General features: G+C 38.4%; 1 protein-coding gene across 1 annotated transcript in view; it reads right to left on the bottom strand.

The window, feature by feature from the left end:
- Positions 1-21,758, bottom strand: part of LOC126260010 (ER membrane protein complex subunit 2-like) — a 72,274-nt gene that overhangs the window by 21,061 nt on the left and 29,455 nt on the right. Inside the window, exon 3 of the mRNA XM_049957173.1 lies at positions 13,571-13,721. Coding sequence (XP_049813130.1) covers positions 13,571-13,721 — 151 coding nt within the window. The remainder of the gene's footprint in view (positions 1-13,570; positions 13,722-21,758) is intronic.

The raw sequence follows: 21,758 nt of genomic DNA, 5'->3' as shown, positions 1-21,758 counted from the left end.
AATTTTGTTCAAGCCTCTTTATCTCTGAACTATTGCAACTTACATCCTTCTGAATCTGCTTACTGAATTAATCTCTCAATGCCCTCTACAATTTTTGCCCCACCAACACTTCCCTCCACTACTAAATTGATGATCCCTTCATGTCTCAGAATGTGTCAGATTGAGCCACAAATTTCTTTTCACTCCAATTCCATTCAGTATCTTCTCATTAGGTACACACCCACCTAATCTTCAGCATTCTTCTGAAGCATCACAATTTCAAAGTTTCAATTCTCTTCTTGTCTAAACTATTTATCACCCTTGTTTCACTTCCATATATTACTTCACTCCATACAAATACATTCAGAAAAATATTTCCTAACACTTAAACCTACATTTGACATTAACAAGTTTCTTTTCTTCAGAAAAGCTTTTCTTGCCATTGCCAGTCTACATTTTATATCCTCTCTGCTTCAGCCATCATTTTCAGTTACTTTGCTGCCGCAATAACAAAATTCATCTACTACTTTACATGCCTCATTTCCTAATCTAATTCCTTATGAATCACCCGATTTAATTAAACTACTTTCCATGACCCTTGTTTAGCTTTTTTTGGTGTTCATTTTATATCCTCCTCTTAAGACACCGTCCATTCCATGCAACTGCTCTTCTGAGTCACACGCATACACTATCGGAATATCAACAGTAAACCTCCCCAGGATGCACAAAACTTCTCTCGTAGCATCTGAAACTGGAATTTGTGCAGTATTTTCAAAATTTTCTCACACGAACAAAACAGTCCTGTGATGAAATGCACCACCCTTTGCTGGATCTTCTTTCTTTCTCTCCTTTATTTATCTAGCTTGGTATGGTCCCGAACTGATGAGCGATACAAACTGGTCGAAAAAATATTTGATACGCTACTTCCACCATGGATGTATTACATTCATTACGATTCTCCCAATGAATTTTAACTTGGTACATATTTTCCCACAGTTTGTTTTAAGTTGTCATTTCACTTTAGGTCAACCTGGACGGTTACTCCTACGTATTTCACAGTAATTCCTGTTTCCAGTTATTTATTGCCATTAGTGTAACTAAACAGCAGTTGACCTCTTCGCCCATTCTGCTACTTCGTTATGTTTATCAAATGACTTCTTTTTATATAAACAATACTCCTGCCAATTTTTGGTGCTTTAGCAGAATTGGGCAGACACTTTAAAACCCCTTTTCAATGAATCTCTGGAAACTGTATTATTTTTTCCTTAAATATCGAGTTAGCTCCAATATGGTAATGAAGTGCCACATAATAGAAATTTCGAAGTTTTGAAGCAACATAGTTAGGTCTATTTGACCGTAAACATACACAACTTGACACTAGCAAATCCTAATCTACACTTAAGTACCAAAATAACTGTTATACACATTTGTATTCAAATACAGAGATATGTAAACAGGCAGAATATGGCACTGCAGTTAGCAAAGCCTATGTAAGACAACAAGTGTCTTGTACAGTTGTTAGATCAGTTACTGCTGCTACAATTGCAGATTATCAAGATTTAAGTGAGTTTGAATGTGGTGTTATAGTTGGTGGACGAGCAATGGACACAGCATTTCTGAGGCAGTGAGGAAGTTGAGATATTCCCATATGACCATTTCATGAGTGTACTGTGAATATCAGGAATCTGGTAAAACATCAACTCTCCAACACTGCTGCGGTTGGAAAAAGATCCTCCAAGAACAGGACCAATGACTGGATAGAATCCTTCAACATGACAGAAGTGGAACCCTTCCACAAATTGCTGCAAATTTCAATGCTGGGCCATCAGCAAGTTTCAGAGTGCAGACCATTCAACAAAACATATCAATATGGACTTTCAGAGGTGTAGGCCCACTCGTGTACCCTTGATGACTGCACAACACAAAGCTTTATGCCTCACTTGGGCCGTCAATGCTGACATTGGACTGCTGATGACTGGAAACATGTTGCTTGGTTGGACAAGTCTCGTTTCAAATTGTATCGAGCAGATGGACGTGTACGGGTGTGGAGACAACCTTATGAATCCATGGACCCTGCATGTCTGCATGTCAGCAGGGGACTGGTCAATCTGGTGGAGGCTCTGTAATGGTGTGGAGCATGTGCAGTAGGTTGATATGGGACCCCTCATACTCCTACATAAGACTCTGACATGTACATAAGCATCCTGTCTGATCACCTGCCTCCATTGTGCATTCTGACAGACTTGGGCAATTCCAGCAGGACAATGCAACATCCCGCACATCCAGAATTGCTACAGAGTGGCTCCAGGAACACTCTTCTGAGTCTGAACACTTCTGCTGGCCACCAAACTCCCCAACATCAATGCTATTGAGCATATCTGGGATGTCTTGCAATGTGCTGTTCAGAAGAGATCTCCATCTGGATTTATGGACAGCCCTGCAGGATACATGGTGTCAATTCCCTCCAGCACTACTTCAGACATTAGTTACGTCCATGCACTTCTGCGTGTTTGCGGGCACCCTACATGATATCGGGCAGGTGTACCAGTTTCTTTGGCTCTTCAGTGTGTATACACGGGCAAGCTTAAAAGTAATGCCTCTGACTTTGTTTTACTAACATTCTACATCTTTATTCTTCATGTTTACATATTTATATCTCAGTATAAGGTAATTGGATGAAAAAAAAAAATCTACTCACCAAGCAGCAGCAAGAGAATGCACATATATATAAAAAAAGATTTTACTTACGCAAGCTTTTGGAGCCAGTGGCTCCTTCCAGCAGAAGAGTGAAGGTGAAGGAAGATGGGTGAAGGGAAAGGAACTGGTCAGCTTTAGGAAAAGTGGTAGTTTGAAAAAGTCACCCAGAACCCCACGTCAGTGGAGACTTACTGGATGGGATGAGAAGCTCTCCAGTTGTTCTCTCTTCACCCTCTTCCTACCCCTCCAACTTTCTGCCAGAAGTGAGCTACTAGCTCCAAAAGCTTGCATAAGTAAAAGCATTTTTAAATGTGTGTTCTCCTGCTGCTGTGTGGTGAGTAGATTTTTTTATCTAACCAGTTACATTACATTTTGACTAGTTTCACTGTTATATTTATATCTCAACATAGTCACGATGGTGATGAAAACATTCATCTCGACAAGAGAGCAGTTTGTTGATACCGTCAATGTAGAATGTTTGACTTTGTTAACAGAGCCACAATCTCATCCCTGTTTGCAACACTTCATGATTATCAAAGTGAAGTCCTCGATGACATTCTTTAAGTTTTGAAAATCATATGGAGCAAAGTCGGGACTATGTAGGATGATCGATGATAGTGAACCCAATGCTTTGGACTGTTGCAGATGTTGCAGTGCTCTGTGTGGTCTGGCATTGTCACTGTACACACCTTTCATTCTTCATTCTCTGCAGTTAAAAACTCTCGTACAGCCTGCTGTTTCTCACCACCAGACAGAGGTACATTACACACAGGCACATTACATGCTACAATTCAGAGTGTTCTAGCAGCAGAAGGTCACAATTTGCATCAACAAAATGGGAAAACTCGACTGAGTAGTGTGCATGAAATGTAATACTACAAACGATATGAGAACAGAGTAAAAAATTTGGAGGTATTACTTTTCGGTATTCCTTCATATTAACTGATGATCCAACCTGGTTTCGCACTGGTAGCTCCAAGTATTATGGCTATATGATCAGTCTGGAATAGTGATAATTAGACAACAGATTTTACGTAAAAACCTATTTTGTTCCTCATTAAATAAAGGCAATAAAAGTTGTACATACACCAATTATGCCAATTTATGATCAAAAACGCTAGTTTTATAGCACCTAAAAACACCTAATTTCAGTTTAGTACCTTATTGTACCTAAACTTTAAAAATCCAATTAAATAAAATCTTTTATGACTAACATTCTCTCGTTGTCTTCCCAGCTAAGAATGACACAAATATTTTATCGAAAATTGTAATCTTAGAGTACCTAAAATAGCTAATTTCATGTTAGAACCTGACTGTACCTAATTTTTAAAAATCCAGTCAAATAAAATTTGTAGGACTAAAGCTACTCTGCTGGTAAACCGGCTACTTAGAAAACAGTAATTGAATGACAACTGGTTTTTTTGCATGCGTGAATGCCAATTGTGAGTCAGATGACTGCATACGTAAACCTTCAAATGGGCCAGCAGGGCACTGAGGAGCTTTGTGATATGCCTCCAGTGCCTTCCTGCCCTGTCAGAACAGCCTATTGAAAACACCTGCACCATTCAGTCGGTCAGCGTGCTGCTTGGATGTGGTGTAATATTTCACATCTACTGGATTTTTAAAAATTAGATGGTCAGGTTCTAACATGAAATTAGGTATTTTTAGGATTTTTAAAAATAAGGTACAGTCAGGTTCTAACATGAAATTAGGTATTTTAGGTACTGTAAAATTACAATTTTCGATAAAATATTTGAGAGTCAAGCATGCCGAAAACAGCCAGCTCCAAATCATCTCTGATTCGTCATTGGTTTCAAGAATTTTCTGATTTCTCTACAGATGAAAGAGTCATTCACTGCAATGTGTGCAACAAAGATGTAAGTAAAATGTTAATCTATTAACTGCTACGTCCACTCAGAGAACAGTGATGCCACTGTTTTTTCCTGAGTTAACTTTGACCAGACACATGCAAATGCAGAAATATTGTTTCTAAACCCTTAATGTACATTAGTTCTGCTAAGCAGATCTTGTATGTAAATTCTTCCACAAAGTATTTCTCATTTCTTTTTGTTTTTATGCACGTTCTGAACAGAGGTCACATTTGAGTCAGCGTGTTGCGGGGATTAAACACTGGGTAAATTTAAAAAATAAATCAAACTTGACACAAAGTTTGTAACTAAACTAAATGCAACAAAAACAAATTTCACATTGATCTTTGCTGAGCCATTGTTGGAGCAAACATATCATCCAATGAAGATGAAAATAGCCCAATTCAAAAGCTTTCTAGAGAAATACTGTCACTGAAGCATTCCATCAGAATCCACACTGAGAAGTAACTATTTAGATACTTTATATGAAAATACATTGAGCAGGAAAAGGGATGATATATGCAATTCATACATGTGGATCTCTGTCAATGACACAATTGACAGACAATGTCAATAGGTGGCTAATTTGGTTGTTGGAAAGTCAGGTCCAGACACTCGCTCTGTATCTCATCTGATCTGCAGCAAGGGGCTATAAATGATTAACCAGGAAGCAATTGCTCACTTTGTTAATGAAGTTCTCAAATTACTTTTCCATGACAGTCTAGATGAAAATAAATTACTTGATAAAGTACTTGCAAACTACACTGATGCACCCACATACATGACTGCTGCTGTTAAATTGTTGAAAGTATTTTACCCAGCCTTGCTCCATATTACATGTCTTGCCCATGCCATGAATTGTGTAGCTGAGATGATACATCTTGAATTTCCACATTTAAATAAGCTAGTTTCAACCATCAAAAAGCTTTTTAATAAATCACCTACAAGACTCCAATTATTTTGAGAGGAACTTCCCAACGTACCACTTTCACCAGAACCCACACTTACTCGCTGGGGAATGTGGCTACAAGTCATGGAATATTACAGCAAGCATTTGGAAGACATTAAAAACATTGTTCTTAAATTGCGGGAGGAGGCAGTGAACATTACTTCAGCTAAAGATCTTCTAAAGGACCCAACAATTTCCAACGCCACCGCATACATAAAATCTCATTATGCATTTTTGGTCCCTGTTATTAAAGCTCTAGAGTGTTCAGGAAAACCAGTCCACACACAACTGAGACTGATAGAAGAGGTGACAGAAAAAAATCAACTTGGTCCCAGGTTCTATTGGTATGAAAGTTAGTAAAAAACTACAGACAGTGCTACAAAAAACCCAGGACTGACCACCTTCTGTACAATGGCTGACATCCTATCAGGTAAATCAACAGAACATGAGTGTGCAGTCCCATTTTGCCTAATACCCGCATTTAAATATGCCCCAGTAACATCTGTTGTTGTTGAATGCTAATTCTCAGCATATAAGATGCTATTAACAGACAAGAGATACAGCTTCTCTACAGAAAATCTGGAGAAAGAGTTAACAATTCACTGTGACTGTAATTATGGACATGGACAATAATATAATGTGGATTTTTGTCAATCTATTTATCTTTCTACACAATAAAATGTCAGATTTTGGTCATTTATTTTCTGATTTTTATAACCCATTTTTGTAAGTGATAGAACCTATTTAAGTACCTAATTTAAGATTTTTAGAACCTAAAAGTCCAAGGTCTAGTGATAATGTTACATACAAAAACCTTCCCCCCCACAAACCATAGACCTTGCCGTTGGTGGGGAGGCTTGTGTGCCTCACCGATACAGATAGCCGTACCGTAGGTGCAACTGCAACGGAGGGGTATCTGTTACGAGGCCAGGTTCCTGAAGAGGGACAGCAGCCTTTTCAGTAGTTGCAGGGGCAACAGTCTGGATGATTAACTGATCTGGCCTTGTAACACTAACCAAAACGGCCTTGCTGTGCTGGTACTGTGAAAGGCTGAAAGCAAGGGGAAACTGCAGCCGTAATTTTTCCTAAGGGCATGTAGCTTTACTGTATGGATAAATGATGATGGCGTCCTCTTGGGTAAAATATTCTGGAGGTAAAATAGTCCCCGAATCTGATCTCCAGGTGGGGACTACTCAGGAGGACATTATTATCAGGAGAAAGAAAACTGGCGTTCTACGGATCGGAGCGTGGAATGTCAGATCCCTTAATCGGGCAGAAAGGTTAGAAAATTTAAAAAGGGAAATGGATAGGTTAAAGCTGGATATAGTGGGAATTAGTGAAGTTCGGTGGCAGGTGGAACAAGACTTTTGGTCAGGTGAATACAGGGTTATAAATACAAAATCATATAGGGGTAATGCAGGAGTAGGTTTAAGAATGAATAGGAAAATAGGAATGCGGGTAAGCTACTACAAACAGCACAGCGAATGCATTGTTGTGGCCAAGATAGACACAAAGCCCACGCCTACAACAGTAGTACAAGTCTATACGCCAACTAGCTCTGCAGATGACGAAGAAATTGAAGAAATGTATGATGAGATAAAAGAAATTATTCAGATAGTGAAGGGAGACGAAAATTTAATAGTCATGGGTGACTGGAATTCGATAGTAGGAAAAGGAAGAGAAGGAAACATAGTAGGTGAATATGGATTGGGGGTCAGAAATGAAAGAGGAAGCCGCCTGGTAGAATTTTGAACACAGCACAACTTAATCATAGCTAACACTTGGTTCAAGAATCATAAAAGAAGGTTGTATATATGGAAGTAGCCTGGAGATACTGACAGGTTTCAGATACATTATATAATGGTAAGACAGAGATTTAGGAACCAGGTTTTAAATCGTAAGACATTTCCAGGGGCAGATGTGGACTCTGACCACAATCTATTGGTTATGAACTGGAGATTAAAACTGAAGAAACTGCAAAAAGGTGGGAATTTAAGGAGATGGGACCTGGATAAATTGAAAGAACCAGAGGTTGTACAGAGTGTCAGGGAGAGCATAATGGAACATTTGATATGAATGGGGGAAAGAAATACAGTAGAAGAAGAATGGGTAGCTTTGAGGTGTGAAATAGTGAAGGCAGGAGAGGATCAAGTAGGTAAAAAGACGAGGGCGAGTAGAAATCCTTGGATAACAGAAGAGATACTGAATTTAATTGATAAAAGAGGAAAACACAAAAATGCAGTAAATGAAGCAGGCAAAAAGGAATACAAACGTCTCAAAAATGAGATCGACGGGAAGTGCAAAATGGCTAAGCAGGGATGGCTACAGGACAAATGTAAGGGTGTAGAGGCTTATCTCACGAGGTGTAAGATAGATACTGCCTACAGGAAAATTAAAGACACCTTTGGAGAAAAGAGAACCACTTGTATGAATATCAAGAGCTCAGATGGAAACCCAGTTCTAAGCAAAGAAGGGAAAGCAGAAAGGTGGAAGGAATATATAGAGGGTTTATACAAGGGCGATGTACTTGAGGACAATATTATGGAAATGGAAGAGGATGTAGATGAAGATGAAATGGGAGATAAGACACTGCGTGAAGAGTTTGACAGAGCACTGAAAGACCTAAGTCGAAACAAGGCCCCTGGAGTAGACAACACTCCATTAGAACTACTGACAGCCTTGGGAGAGCCAGTCCTGACAAAACTCTACCATCTGGTGAGCAAGATGTATGAGACAGGCGAAATACCCTCAGACTTCAAGAAGAATATAATAATTCCAATCCCAAAGAAAGCAGGCTTTGACAGATGTGAAAATTACCGAACTATCAGTTTAGTAAGTCACAGCTGCAAAATACTAACACAAATTCTTTACAACCGAATGGAAAAACTGGTAGAAGCTGACCTCGGGGAAGATCAGTTGGGATTCCGTAGAAATGTTGGAACACGTGAGGCAATACTGACCCTACGACTTATCTTAGAAGCTAGATTAAGAAAAGGCAAACCTATGTTTCTAGCATTTGTAGACTTAGAGAAAGCTTTTGACAATGTTGACTGGAATACTCTCTTTCAAATTCTGAAGGTGGCAGGGGTAAAATACAGGGAGCGAAAGGCTATTTACAATTTGTACAGAAAGCAGATGGCAGGTATAAGAGTCGAGGGACATGAAAGGGAAGCAGTGGTTGGGAAGGGAGTGAGACAGGGTTGTAGCCTCTCCCCAATGTTATTCAATCTGTATATTGAGCAAGCAGTGAAGGAAACAAAAGAAAAATTCGGAGTAGGTATTAAAATCCATGGAGAAGAAATAAAAACTTTACGGTTCGCCGATGACATTGTAATTCTGTCAGAGACAGCAAAGGACTTGGAAGAGCAGTTGAATGGAATGGACAGTGTCTTGAAAGGAGGATATAAGATGAACATCAACAAAAGCAAAATGAGGATAATGGAATGTAGTCGAATTAAGTTGGGTGATGCTGAGGGAATTAGATCATGAAATGAGACACTTAAAGTAGTAAAGGAGTTTTGCTATTTGGGGAGCAAAGTAGCTGATGATGGTCGACGTAGAGAGGATATAAAATGTAGACTGGCAATGGTATGGAAAGCGTTTCTGAAGAAGAGAAATTTGTTAACATCGAGTATTGATTTAAGTGTCAGGAAGTCATTTCTGAAAGTATTTGTATGGAGTGTTGCCATGTATGGAAGTGAAACATGGACAATAAATAGTTTAGACAAGAAGAGAATAGAAGCTTTTGAAATGTGGTGCTACAGAAGAATGCTGAAGATTAGATGGGTAGATCATATAACTAATGAGGAGGTACTGGATAGGATTGGGGAGAAGAGTTGATTGTGGCACAATTTGAGTAGAAGAAGGGATCGGTTGGTAGGACATGTTCTGAGGCATCAAGGGATCACCAATTTAGTACTGGAGGGCAACGTGGAGGGTAAAAATCGTAGAGGGAGACCAAGAGATGAATACACTAAGCAGATTCAGAAGGATGTAGGCTGCAGTACATACTGGGAGATGAAGAAGCTTACACAGGATAGAGTAGCATGGAGAGCTGCATCAAACCAGTCTGAGGACTGAAGTCCACCACCACCACCACCACCACCACCACCACCACCAACAACAACAACAACCTTCCTCATGCATTAGTTTATCTATTATTGAAAATTGTATCACAATCTCCACAGTAGTTCCTGAGATTGGCCTACAGATACAAACAGAAAAATACAGCAGGAGTTCAATTTATAATTTGTATACATGCCACATACTTTCATTAACTTAATACGTATTTATTTCAAAGCCTCAGGCAAAAACACCAATTGGCATCTCAGTTGAAAGACAGCATCAAGAATCAAAAAGAAATTGCTGTATTCAAAAGCTGTTTTATTCAGTTACTGGTACAGAAACACAATTACATAAAAAGGGAAATCCTTAAATATTATCCTTTATTTCTTAAATAAAAAGAAAAGAAGTGTACTTTACTTTTTGCTGCCAGCATAACATATTGAGAAAAGTTATTGCATTAGCTGGCTGACACTGGGTAGAACCAGCTCGTCCACACTAAATGAGGGAACACCGTTTCTCAGCTGCAGCAAAACTTAATCCAGCTGAATCCTCATCCATCAACAGGGTCTTCCCTCCTCCCTCCCACAACTCTGCTTGGTTCTCTATTTAAGCACATTTAACTGATGTGGAAAAGACAGGCTATTATCATCACAACGAAGTCCTGATATGTCACACTTGCTGCAATATTTACGGCAGCATTTAGAGAAATCATCATTTCCTTCTACAGAAACTGATACTGACCCACAGTCTGCAGGGTTCAACACATTCCATTTGGTTACAGCATTTTAGGCAGCAGCAAACATTTGCATAACCTATAAAACATTCGTTTTCATGACATCCTTTCTTTTGAGGAATGAAGTTGACCGCTGCACAACAGCCATTCTGTATTTAGTTTCCAAAGGATGAATTATGCCCAGGTCTAGAGGCTTCAGCTGTTTTGTACAGTTAGCAGGAAGATACACATCAACATTCCTGAGAAATGGCATTATGTTTGGTTGTGCAGGACATCTGTCAGTCATAAGAATGATATTCCTTCCTGCTGCACCCATCTCGGCATCTAAATTCCTAAGAAACTTCATACAAATTTCAGCAGTTCTCCAGAGACACACAGTAGTTTTCTCACATTTTTAATAAATTAGAAGAGACCCCACTTCTGCCAAGACTGAAATTATTTCTCATAACCTTATCAGTTGTAGCAAAATATTCATACTCCAATATCCAATAACTTCTAAGCCCACTCTCTCTGAATAGTCTTTTTGTTGCCTGTCTTCTAAACCTCAACTTGGGCCATCATTAAAAGTTTTGACCTGCTTTTAGGAAAGAACTGAAGCAATTCATCTGCAATCACACAAGTTGCAACGCTCTCTTCTGTTACCCATTGTCTCTTCTTCACCACAAATATTGCATGGATTGACAGAATCGAGAGAACTGAGGCTCAAACTGTATGTAGCCTACCTACTTCCAGTTCAGATAATTGTACAGATGCTGACTGGAACAGGTAATTGTCCAATTAAACTGTACGCCCCTTTAAACAACAAAGCATGAAAGTTCTCCCTTTTTAATGCAGAAGGGTGGTGCTTTCAAGATTCAAAAGTGCTTGCTTATTTTTCACTGTATACTGCACAAAGAAAACAATGCCAAATTGTATTTCTTTGTTACATTGAAGAGTTTAACGTGCCAATTGTGTTCAACGTCACAAACAATTTTCAGCTGTACTGAGTCTCAAACTTTCTTCAGTGTAAAATTCAATATTCAGATAAGAAACACAATGTGATCAATTGGTGCACTAGTATCTAATTGTAACATTTTCTGTGACATATCACGTGACTCACACAAGGAAATTGGCAGTTGTTCAAAATTATCAATCAAATATTATGACCTACCTACTGGAATAAGAGTCAACTTTTTTCCTTCAGGAATTTAATGCAACTGATTTGAAAAGATTGGGAATTTTGTGGTAACTGGGTTTCTGTTTCCAAACTATTTAGTATTTGTTCCTTAAAGCAACTTTTGCTAAACAATTTCAGTAACGATGTTCTTATGGCAATTTTGGCAGGACTGTACCATTACGCTGAGCCCTGCAAAGTGACGTGAGTCAAGTATTTGTGTATAAAAAAACTCTAAATGATTACAGCATCAATTAATCTTTAGAATAATACAGAACGGTGCAGAGAAATGAGAAAATCTGAAATAATCAGAGAAAATTAAGGGAACTTCAAAACTTTACCTGATGACGAAATGTGTGTGCTATACGAGTGAAATTTAATTATGCTTCGCTTTTTAAAAATTGCACTACTTAAGTGTTGTCCTTTTGACAGACACATTCATTAAGTCGATTCTGAAGTTTTTGCACAGTGCAGCACAATGTGTTCTCCAGGATGCTGGCAATGTTCTTTTCAACTTGAATCTTGAGCTAGGCAAGTTTTCTTGGTCTAATCTGGTACACTACACTCTCCAACAGTCCCCATAATAAGTAGTCACAGACTGAAAAGCCTGGTGATCGACGTGGTCACCTGATGTTAGCATTCCTTGAAATCTTGTAATCCCCAAACAAACATTTCAATATACTTGGTGAGTGTGTGAGATAGTTCCATCCTGTGGAAACCACCAGATGTGCTGAATGTCACGATTTGGGAGAGAATGGAGCCTTGGTCCAAAAATGCCTCTCTCATGCTGGCATAACAAAGAGAGATGTCACACAGTGAAGCAGCCTCCATCTTCAGGGAAGTAAGGGCCTGTCATCCCACGACAACACAGCACATTGTACAGTAGCTAAAGCACTGTGTGATATCCATAAATTTTGAATAAAGTTAGCATTCTCACTTATTTTAGCCAAGAGGATTTCACAAAACTGTATGTGTAGGATCAGCTGTGGTCATCAGTCTCTAGGGGCTTACACACTAATCACTCTAACTTACGCTAAGGACAACACACACCAATGCCCGATGGAGGACTTGAACCCCCGGTGGGGGGAGCCGCACAAACCGTGTCAAGGCACCTCAGGCTGCACGGCTACCCCACACAGCCATATGGGTGAAATTGAACGTTACGGAGTATTCTTTGCACATTCCGATGTCCAAGTCACAAGGACGAAGCAATTTTTCACACTGAATGATGAGGATCCTTCCCACCACAGCCTGCAAAGTATAAATGTTTTCTGGGGTATGTACCGACAATAAACGTCCCCCTAGGCCACTTTTTCAAAGCCCAATCAGTTCCTTCAAAACTACAGACCCAGGTGTTGGTTGGTTGTGTGTGAAGAAGGAACTTGACCACAGCTTTGAGGGGAGAGGGCGATGGGGTTTGAGATCTCATAATGATGCTGAAACACACTTCGTATAGCTGTCACATTGTCACCAATTTTGGTGTGCACACTCACTGTGACTACACTCCTCTGCAACTAAATGTCCATTACTACTTGATAGTATGGCATCTCCCTCCTTCCCTCCCCCCTCCCTCCACAACCACCCATTCTTATTGAATATACAGGGCTTCCAACATCAGCTTCAAATGTTCTTGGTTCTCTGCAACACCCTGTACAAATACAGACTTTTAAGAAATTACTACATGCATAATGTTTGCCAAATCCCATACCTATTTATGATGACTTGTCCATATCATTGCAAAAATGATCGAAACGTAAATATGTAAGATAACTGTTGTAGCTCTTGTCTGCTTTAATACTGGCTACGTGTTTTCGACAGCCTCCATTTCCAATCCTAATATTGGCATCAGCACGGAGCAAGAGCTATGTGTGCTGTCTCCCTCCCTTTCCCCCCCAACATTTTGTACAGAAACTGTATGATAATGCATAACAAGCACTAAAATTACTGTATGAACCCCCCCCCTTCCCACACACCCCCCCTCTCTCTCTATCACACACACACACACACACACACACACAGCCCGTATCCGCTTATTGACTGAGCAAACAGATCATAAATTGGAGTAAACACAGTGTTATTTTATATTTTATAATCATTTTAAAAATGGTCATAACATTTAAACGTACCGTTCCATTGCTTCCAACTGAAGAACTCTAAGACGTCGGACTCTTAAGCTAGTAGGAAATTCTGTAGAAAGTGTGTGCACACATCTGTCTGCGACATCCAGCCTGTTACAGTCCAAGGCTGCAACACAGACCTGCTCAAGGACCAGCAACCCTTTTTAAAAAAAAAGTCAGGATAATGAAAATAATATTTTTGGAAAAAAACAAAATGAAAATTGATTTTATTGCATGATAAAAATTAAGTATGTGTAGAAAGAGTTTATTAAGATTATGTAACATTTCATACAATAAGAAACACTGTTCACTTGCACCTATAATTTAGGAAACACTGAAAAGTAAGGGAAGTTGTTTTTGTCACCACTAACATGCACCAACCACGATGTTTCTGGCATCTAAGCTGAAATGTGCACCTCTTCCCTCATTTTCAATATTTGTCACTTCAAGATTACGGATTGTAGAGTTCCTGTTACGAAACAGCAAAAATTGCGGAGATGGCTTGTGTAAAGAAATTTGAATGAGATTCATTTCTACTTCTGTGATTTCAATTGCAGTTTTAAAAGATAATGTTACCAGATATACAAGACTGCTGAGAGTTGAATAATTTGCCACTTATAGCTGACTCAAGTTCCTACAATGTCAATGGTTATACACTTACAGAATGTATGTATGGTAAGTCTCCCCTGACCCACAGTTCTGGGTGACTCCTGAAATCTACCCCTTTTTCTAGACCTTTCCAATCCTTTTCTTTTACCCCTCTTCCTTCCCCTTCAACCCTTCTGCCTGAAGAAAGAGCCACTGGCCCCAAAAGCTTGCCAGTTACAATCGTCTTACGTGTGTGTTCTGCCGCCGTTTGATGAGTAGATTGTTTATATATCCATTAAATAATTTACAGCTTATAGCTAGTGAAAAGATGGCATCCAAGCTTTCTTGAAAAAGCTAAGGTGGCCTGGGCTGTCATTAGTACTCTATTGAAAATTGTGTAGATATTAAAGATAATTTTAAAGAGGACATTGGAAACAAACTGCATGCTACAAAAAGTATAAGTGCTTATTCACAGTTGTAATACTTGTACATACGTATTATTAATCTTTGAAAGTTGTCCGTTGTTAGTGTAGAAACTTCTTGAGTTGACTTCAGAGGGGTGTTGCTTGTGCTTAATGGTACTACCGATATTTGAAATGTTTTAAATAAATTTTCTGTTTTAAAATTCATTTCATGTTTTATTAACGCGGTAGCAGGGATGCATAGTTGGTAATGTTTCCACGAATTGTGACAATTTTAGTTGATTTTAATGGTAATTTGACATTACAGAATTGAAAATAATCACACAATGGCTGACAAAAGACAGCAAATTGATAAACAGACTCGTGAAGCAAATTGGGGAACCTGGAGGATTATAATGAGAACTGTTTTAGACTGTAGGAAGGAAGACTTAGAGTTTAACATCCCGTTGATAGCAGGTTATTAGGCATTGAGCACAGATTTGAAAGGATAGAGAAGGAAATCTGCTATGTCCCTTTCAGAGGGATCATCCTGGTATTTACCTGGAGTGATTTAGGGCAATTGCGGAAAACAGAAATCAGGATGGTCAGATGTCCTGAATACAAGTCCAGTGTGCTGATCTCTGTACCACCTCTTACAGTCTATCTTGAGACTGTGACAAAATCTCTGACATTGTATATGGTGATATGATTAAGCTGCAAGTAAGTGTGCAAAATTATGAAGCTGATCTTGCTAAAAGGATTGATATCAATGTAAAATGAAGGAAACAGCAAATTCTATCCCTTGACACCAAGCCCTTATACTTTGTATTTGGGGATTCAAAGCTGCCAAACAGATTCGGGATAAGCTACATAGGATTATGATGTTTGCACAGCAGAAAACATTGATCTGCTTAGACATTAATTTTGTAACATTATGTGGTTGTATACGAGGCCACCTAGCCAAGTTTGATTAAGTAAAAACTGACTTTATTGGACAAAATGATCAATGGCAGAGACCTTTGTGCACAATTTTTGCTAAAAGAGTTCAATTATATTTATGTTACATGGCATGATTTACTTACTGAAGAGAAAACATGGAATATATTATTAAAAAAAGGAGTTTAAATTATAAACTGAGCGTAACAGATCGTGATGATGAAAATGTTGCAATGAGGTTGAAAATGAAAGTTAACAAATAATGGTGAAAGCGCATCAAACTTCATCTGAAGCAGATGTATCAAAAAGTCTCATTACAAAAAGAGTGAAGGTAGAAAATGCTTTTCATGTGACAAAGTGGGTCGCTAATCAAAACAGTGTATAAATGTTCGGTTTGTCTTAAATGTAATAAAAACAACCACTGATCAAATGAGTGTACTAGCACAAAGAGTAACATCAGTGGGAAGTTTAAGAAGTTCTTGCCACACAAATACTTCAAAAATTGGATGAGAGACAATTTTTCTGTAGATACAAACAAACTAGATTGTGACAAGTGGAACAATGACAGCAGTGTGCCAACGCATAACAATCAACGTTATTGGAACATTATATTTAAGCATCTGAAACTCCAAGGAAGATGGATAGTGCCAAAAATGGTGTACAAACTGAAGTATATGACACAGGTCGAATAGATTACAGGTATTCAACGAACAGGACAATATTCTGAAGAAGACTGGTTTGCTGAGGTGGATCCTTTATTTTCTGTTATGAAAGCTATACAAAAAGGAATAAACCAAGTAACTGGTAATGAGTGCAATCATGCGTATTTTTCAATGATGATATTGCAATTGTTGTTGCTATTCTAATGGCAAAAATGACTTATTGTTTGGCTGTAAAGGTTGTTCATCAAGATAGGTCTTGTGTTGTTGAAACTGGTAACGTACCGAGATGGTGTGGAAAAATGTTACCTGCACCAGTTTTTGAAGGACTGTGGTATAGAGGCAATGACTGATACAGTTTTATGAGGGTGTGCACAATGATAAACATCATTAGATGTTATTTTGTGAAAGAGCGGAGAAACCCACTGAATGTGGAGGACTGGTTTACACAGATGTTAGCAGACAAAGGTGAAAGAAAATGATTTGCAGGGTCATCAATACTTTGCTGTTTTTAAGGATAATTTTTGCACTTTCCGGATGATGTACCCTTTGCGACACAAAGATAAAGGTAAAGAAAAATTAGCACTGTTTATTAAAATAATAAATGACTAAGGCTGAAATTACTGTTAAAGAATTACAGACAGACAGTGGCAACAAGTTCCATAATAAAGATGTACATAAGCTTGCTCGTTCAACTGGACTGAAACGTTCAATTACTGCATCATATACTCTTCAGCAGAACAGAGTTGCTGAGTGGGAAGATAGAATCCTTTGTAAGATGGCATGTTCTTGGCTCTGTTCTGCTGAATATCCAGAATCATTGTGGGGTGAGGCAATTTTGGCCCCAACATACACTTTGAATCGAATTGGTCAAATGAAAATTAAGGGTATAACTGCAACTAAAATATTTTTGATGAAAGAAGGTCTTTTGATAATGTGGTATTTGGAATAGAATGCTATGCTTGGATTCCTACAAGAAACTGGAAATGCATTGATGCTTGACACTTAATCTTTGAAAGTATACGAGGTTGGTTATGATAATTGTGTGTCTATGCAGAGACGTAAAACTCAACTGAAAACAAATTGCAAAAACCACTTACTGGAGAGCTTAAAAAGGTTGTCGATCTGCCTCCACAGTTGAGGCTCATCGATGCTGACTACCAAGCAGAGGACATGTGAACGATTCTCAGTACTGCCATGGATTTGGAGGTACACTCAGGCTTGTGAGGACAACTGAGGAGGTACTTAACAAATAGCAGTGGATTCCTGCCACAAAGACTGGCAATAGCCAGGAGAGCAGTGTGTTGACCTAAATTTTTCCATACTGGAGGATGATTGGTTGGTACTGACAATGTAGATGAAAAGGAAGATGCTGCAGAAACTGACTGTAATAATACTGACTTTAAAGAGGGTGATCAACGGAATTGTATGAATGACACTGAGGGACAAGTTGACAAAAACTTGTAAGCAACAAATGAAGGCAAAGGAAGCCACAATTCTTCTTCTTCTTCTTTTCTTCCTAGGCTTCAGTACCCCTCATTCTACCCTGAGGTGGTTGTTCCATCTTTTTCTTGGATGGCCAATATTTCTTTTACCAGCTGGTAATTTAACTCTTACGATTTTCACACTCTCCTGTTCATCGATCCTATCTATGTGCACGTTCCATTCACACTTTCTCTTATGTACCCACTCATTAATGGAGTCCACTTTACATCCCTTTCTAATGCTTTTCTCCCCCCCCCCCCCCCCCCCCCCCAGCACACAGTTTTTTTTTTTGTCTCACTATTGTTTTGTATATTCTTGCCTTTGCATCTTTTTCTTTATGCTTGTTTTTCCAAACAGTATCATTTAAACACCCTGCCACTGTATTTGCTTTTGCTACTTGTTCTCTAACTTACTTTTTGACAATTCCAATGCTGGACAGATCAATATCAAGATACTGAAATATTCATCACCTGTTGAAACTTTCAGATTGCATCTAATTTGTTCCACTGAAGTGGTCATACATCAGGTATTTTGAGTGGATATGACCATATTTAGGTTTCTGGCTGCCACAATAAATAAATGTATAAGTTTCTGCAGGTTATATTCGCTGTTTGCCAGCAGAACTGCATCAGTATAACAAATGTTTTTTATTTCTTCATCCCCCATTCTATAACCACTACCAGCCAATACCTTCCTTTATCACCTTGTCCATGACTACATTAAAAAGTAGCGGGCTCAAAGAGTCATCTTGCCTAATCCCACTATTAACAGCTATGCAGCTAGTTACTCTGGAACCAATTTTCACTTGGCTGTATTTATTGGTATAAATGTCTTCAATTGTTTTTACTTATTTGGAAGAAAAACCCCATTTGTAGAGCAGTTTTACCACATCTGTTAACTGAATCCTATCAAAAGCCTTTTTTTAAATCAATAAAACAAAGATAAGCTTGTCTATTGTATACAATGGACTTCTCTATAAACTGTCTAAGAATGAATGCTGCATCTATGCATGAACTATGGGATCTAAAACCACACTGCTCCTCTGCAAGGATTGTAATACTTTTCATTTATTTTCCTTTTGTCATGAGTTTAAGGACTGAACTCAGTAGATTTATCCTTCTGTAGCTGGATGGCTCTATCTTATATTTTTTTTTTTTTTTTTTTTTTGTACATCATCAGGATTGTAATGCTAGTTTTCCATTGATCTCTGTTAACCAAATTGGTTAATTGTTCAGTTAGTGGACACCCTCCATACTTTAGTAATTCATTGGGATCCTATCTTTCCCTGGAGACTTCCTACTTTTTAACAGAGTTAAAGCTTCTTGTGTCTCTGCATGTGAAACAGTTACATCATCACTTACTTGTATGCTGATCTCTCTTCATTTTCCTGTGTTTTTTACCTTTACACGACTCCTTTAAATATTTAACCCATTATTCCTCATTTACTTTCAAAATTTCATTTAATTCTTCCCTCTGCTGACACATCATTCTCCAAATTTGTTTCTGCAATTCATAGAGGTCACAATTTATGTGAATGACAGAATTTGGAGAGACCATCATGTTACTATGACGATTCAGCCCATCAACCAACCAAGAATAATGCTTCTTTGTGAGACATCAAGGAGTTACAAAAAGCAGTGCAGTGAGAAAATTCTAAATAAATGGAAGAAAGCAGTGGAAGAAGAAATGAATATTCTGAAGAAAAATAAGACACTGGAACTAGTTTACAAGGCTAAAACTGAAAGGTGATTGAAAATCAACAGGATTCTGCTATAAAATTAAATGAAAATAATGAAGTGGTTCGATATAAGACTCGAATGGTGACAAACAGATATAGTCAATGTTTTGGAATTGATTACTTTGACACATTTAGCCCTGTAACAGGATCTGAGACAAGAGCCCCCCAAATGTTGCTATTTCACATGATTGGTGTGTAAGTCAAGTTAATGTAAGAACACCATTTCTCAACAGTATTTTGAAGGAAGAAATTTGTATGTATGAACCAGAGGACTTGGATGGTGGGCCACCTCTTTTAGTAATAATGAACTCAATTGAGAAACATTTGGAAGTCTGATGTATTTAGCACAAGGTACAGGACCAGATTTATAATATGCTGTTAATACTGAACCACGAGTTCAATACTCACCAACACAAGAACATTTTACATTGTTCAAAGGAATATTCAGGTCTTTTAAATCAACAGTTACAGATGGCACAAACTTTGAGAAGAATGATGTCTGCAATATTAAAGCTTATGGTGATGCTGATCATGGTTGGGACAGAGGTACAAGCTGATCAACAAGTGGCATTCTACTCAAGTTTCAGGGAGAGCCAATTACACAGTGAAGTAAATTACAGCAGTGTGTTGATCTTTGTACAATGAAGGAAGAACATGTGGCTGTATGTGATGCTTGCAAATCTTTTGTGTGTTTAGATCAACTTCTAAATAAAGTTACAACTGTTGTGAGTCCTCAGTTTCTATTTTGCAAATAGACAACCTAAGTGTATCAAATTTACTAAATGATCTGGGTTTTATGAATGATCATAACGTGCAGAGACACCATCTCATTATATCTGCCAAGTAGTTAGTGAGAAGAAAGAGTGAATTACACATGTTACAGACGATGAAGGAACTTGTTAGTATAGTGTCTAGAAGTTTATTAGTTGTTATTACAGAAACTTCTTGAGTGCACTTCAGAGTTGTGTTGGTTGCACTTTGATAGTTTTGACAAGTTCCTGCAGTATTGTCATGCTTTTGTGGCATTTTAAAAAATGTTCTGATTTAAAACTGCATTTGACATTCTATCAACGATAATCTAGTATCACTGATTAAGTAGTTTACACCTTCTTGTTTTTTGGGAATGGGACAAACACTGCTACACTGCAAATTCCTATAGTAAGCAACTTACCAATAAATACACATGGTACACAAGGTCCTGGAAAAGAAAGTATGATTTTCGGTGTCTCTTAGAAGGAATGAAGGCTAGACCTTAATGTCTCACTGATACTGAGGTCATTAGAAACAGGGCACTTGCCTGGATGAGAGAAGGAATTGGGTGTTGATTTGTTAAAGCAAACCATTCCACAGATTGCTTGGCTATAGTCGAGATGACATAAGCAGATCCCTGACGGATGCAAAGGGCTAGGCACAGCAGCTTTGCATGCCTACCTCAACCAATCATGTAATGTGATTTTGTTAACCTCTCTATGGAAACACCTCAGTGTTGTTGCAACTCTATACAAGGCTCTTGTCTCACCTACAGCTGTTTGTGCTTAACAGCTGAAAACTAGAAACACTGCTGCTAGCTGTCAGGGATCTTATGCTGCCTCTATAGAAATTTAGTGTAGTCAGAATCAATGCACTAATAACTGAATAGAATGCATGCAAAATTAACAAAAGTCATGGGATGCAGGAAACATTACGCAATTGTGTATTTTATTGGAAGTTATCTTGAGTCATGGATAGGAGAGGTAAAGACATGTATCTGAAGATACCACTGATAAGAACGTCAGCTTTTTTTTTTTTTTTTTTTTGTATCAGTCTTCTGACTGGTTTGATGTGGCCCGCCATGAATTCCTCTCCTGTGCTAACCTCTTCATCTCAGAGTAGCACTTGCAACCTACGTTCTCAATTATTTGCTGGATGTATTCCAATCTCTGTCTTCCTCTACAGTTTTTGCCCTCTACAGCTCCCTATAGTACCATGTAAGTCATTCCCTCATGTCTTAACAGATGTCCTATCATCTTGTCCCTTCTCCGTATCAGTGTTTTCCACATGTTCCCTTCCTCTCCTATTCTGCACAGAACCTTCTCTTTCCTTACCTAATTTTCAACATTCATCTGTAGCACCACATTTCAAATGCTTCGATTCTCTTCAGTTCCAGTTCTCCCACAGTCCATGTTTCACTACCATACAATGCTGTACTCCAGATGTACAATCTCAGAAATTTCTTCCTCAAATTAAGGCCAATATTTGATATTAGTAGACTTCGCTTGGCCAGAAATGCCCTTTCTGCCATTGCTAGTCTGCTTTTGCTGTCCTCCTTGCTCCATCCATCAATGGTTATTTTACTGACTAGGTAACAGAATTCCTTAACTTCATCTAATTCGTGACCATCAATCCTGATG

This window comes from Schistocerca nitens, chromosome 1, assembly GCF_023898315.1.
Source record: "Schistocerca nitens isolate TAMUIC-IGC-003100 chromosome 1, iqSchNite1.1, whole genome shotgun sequence".
Classification (NCBI taxonomy): Eukaryota; Metazoa; Arthropoda; class Insecta; order Orthoptera; family Acrididae; genus Schistocerca; species Schistocerca nitens.
This window is presented reverse-complemented; position numbering and strand designations above follow the sequence as displayed.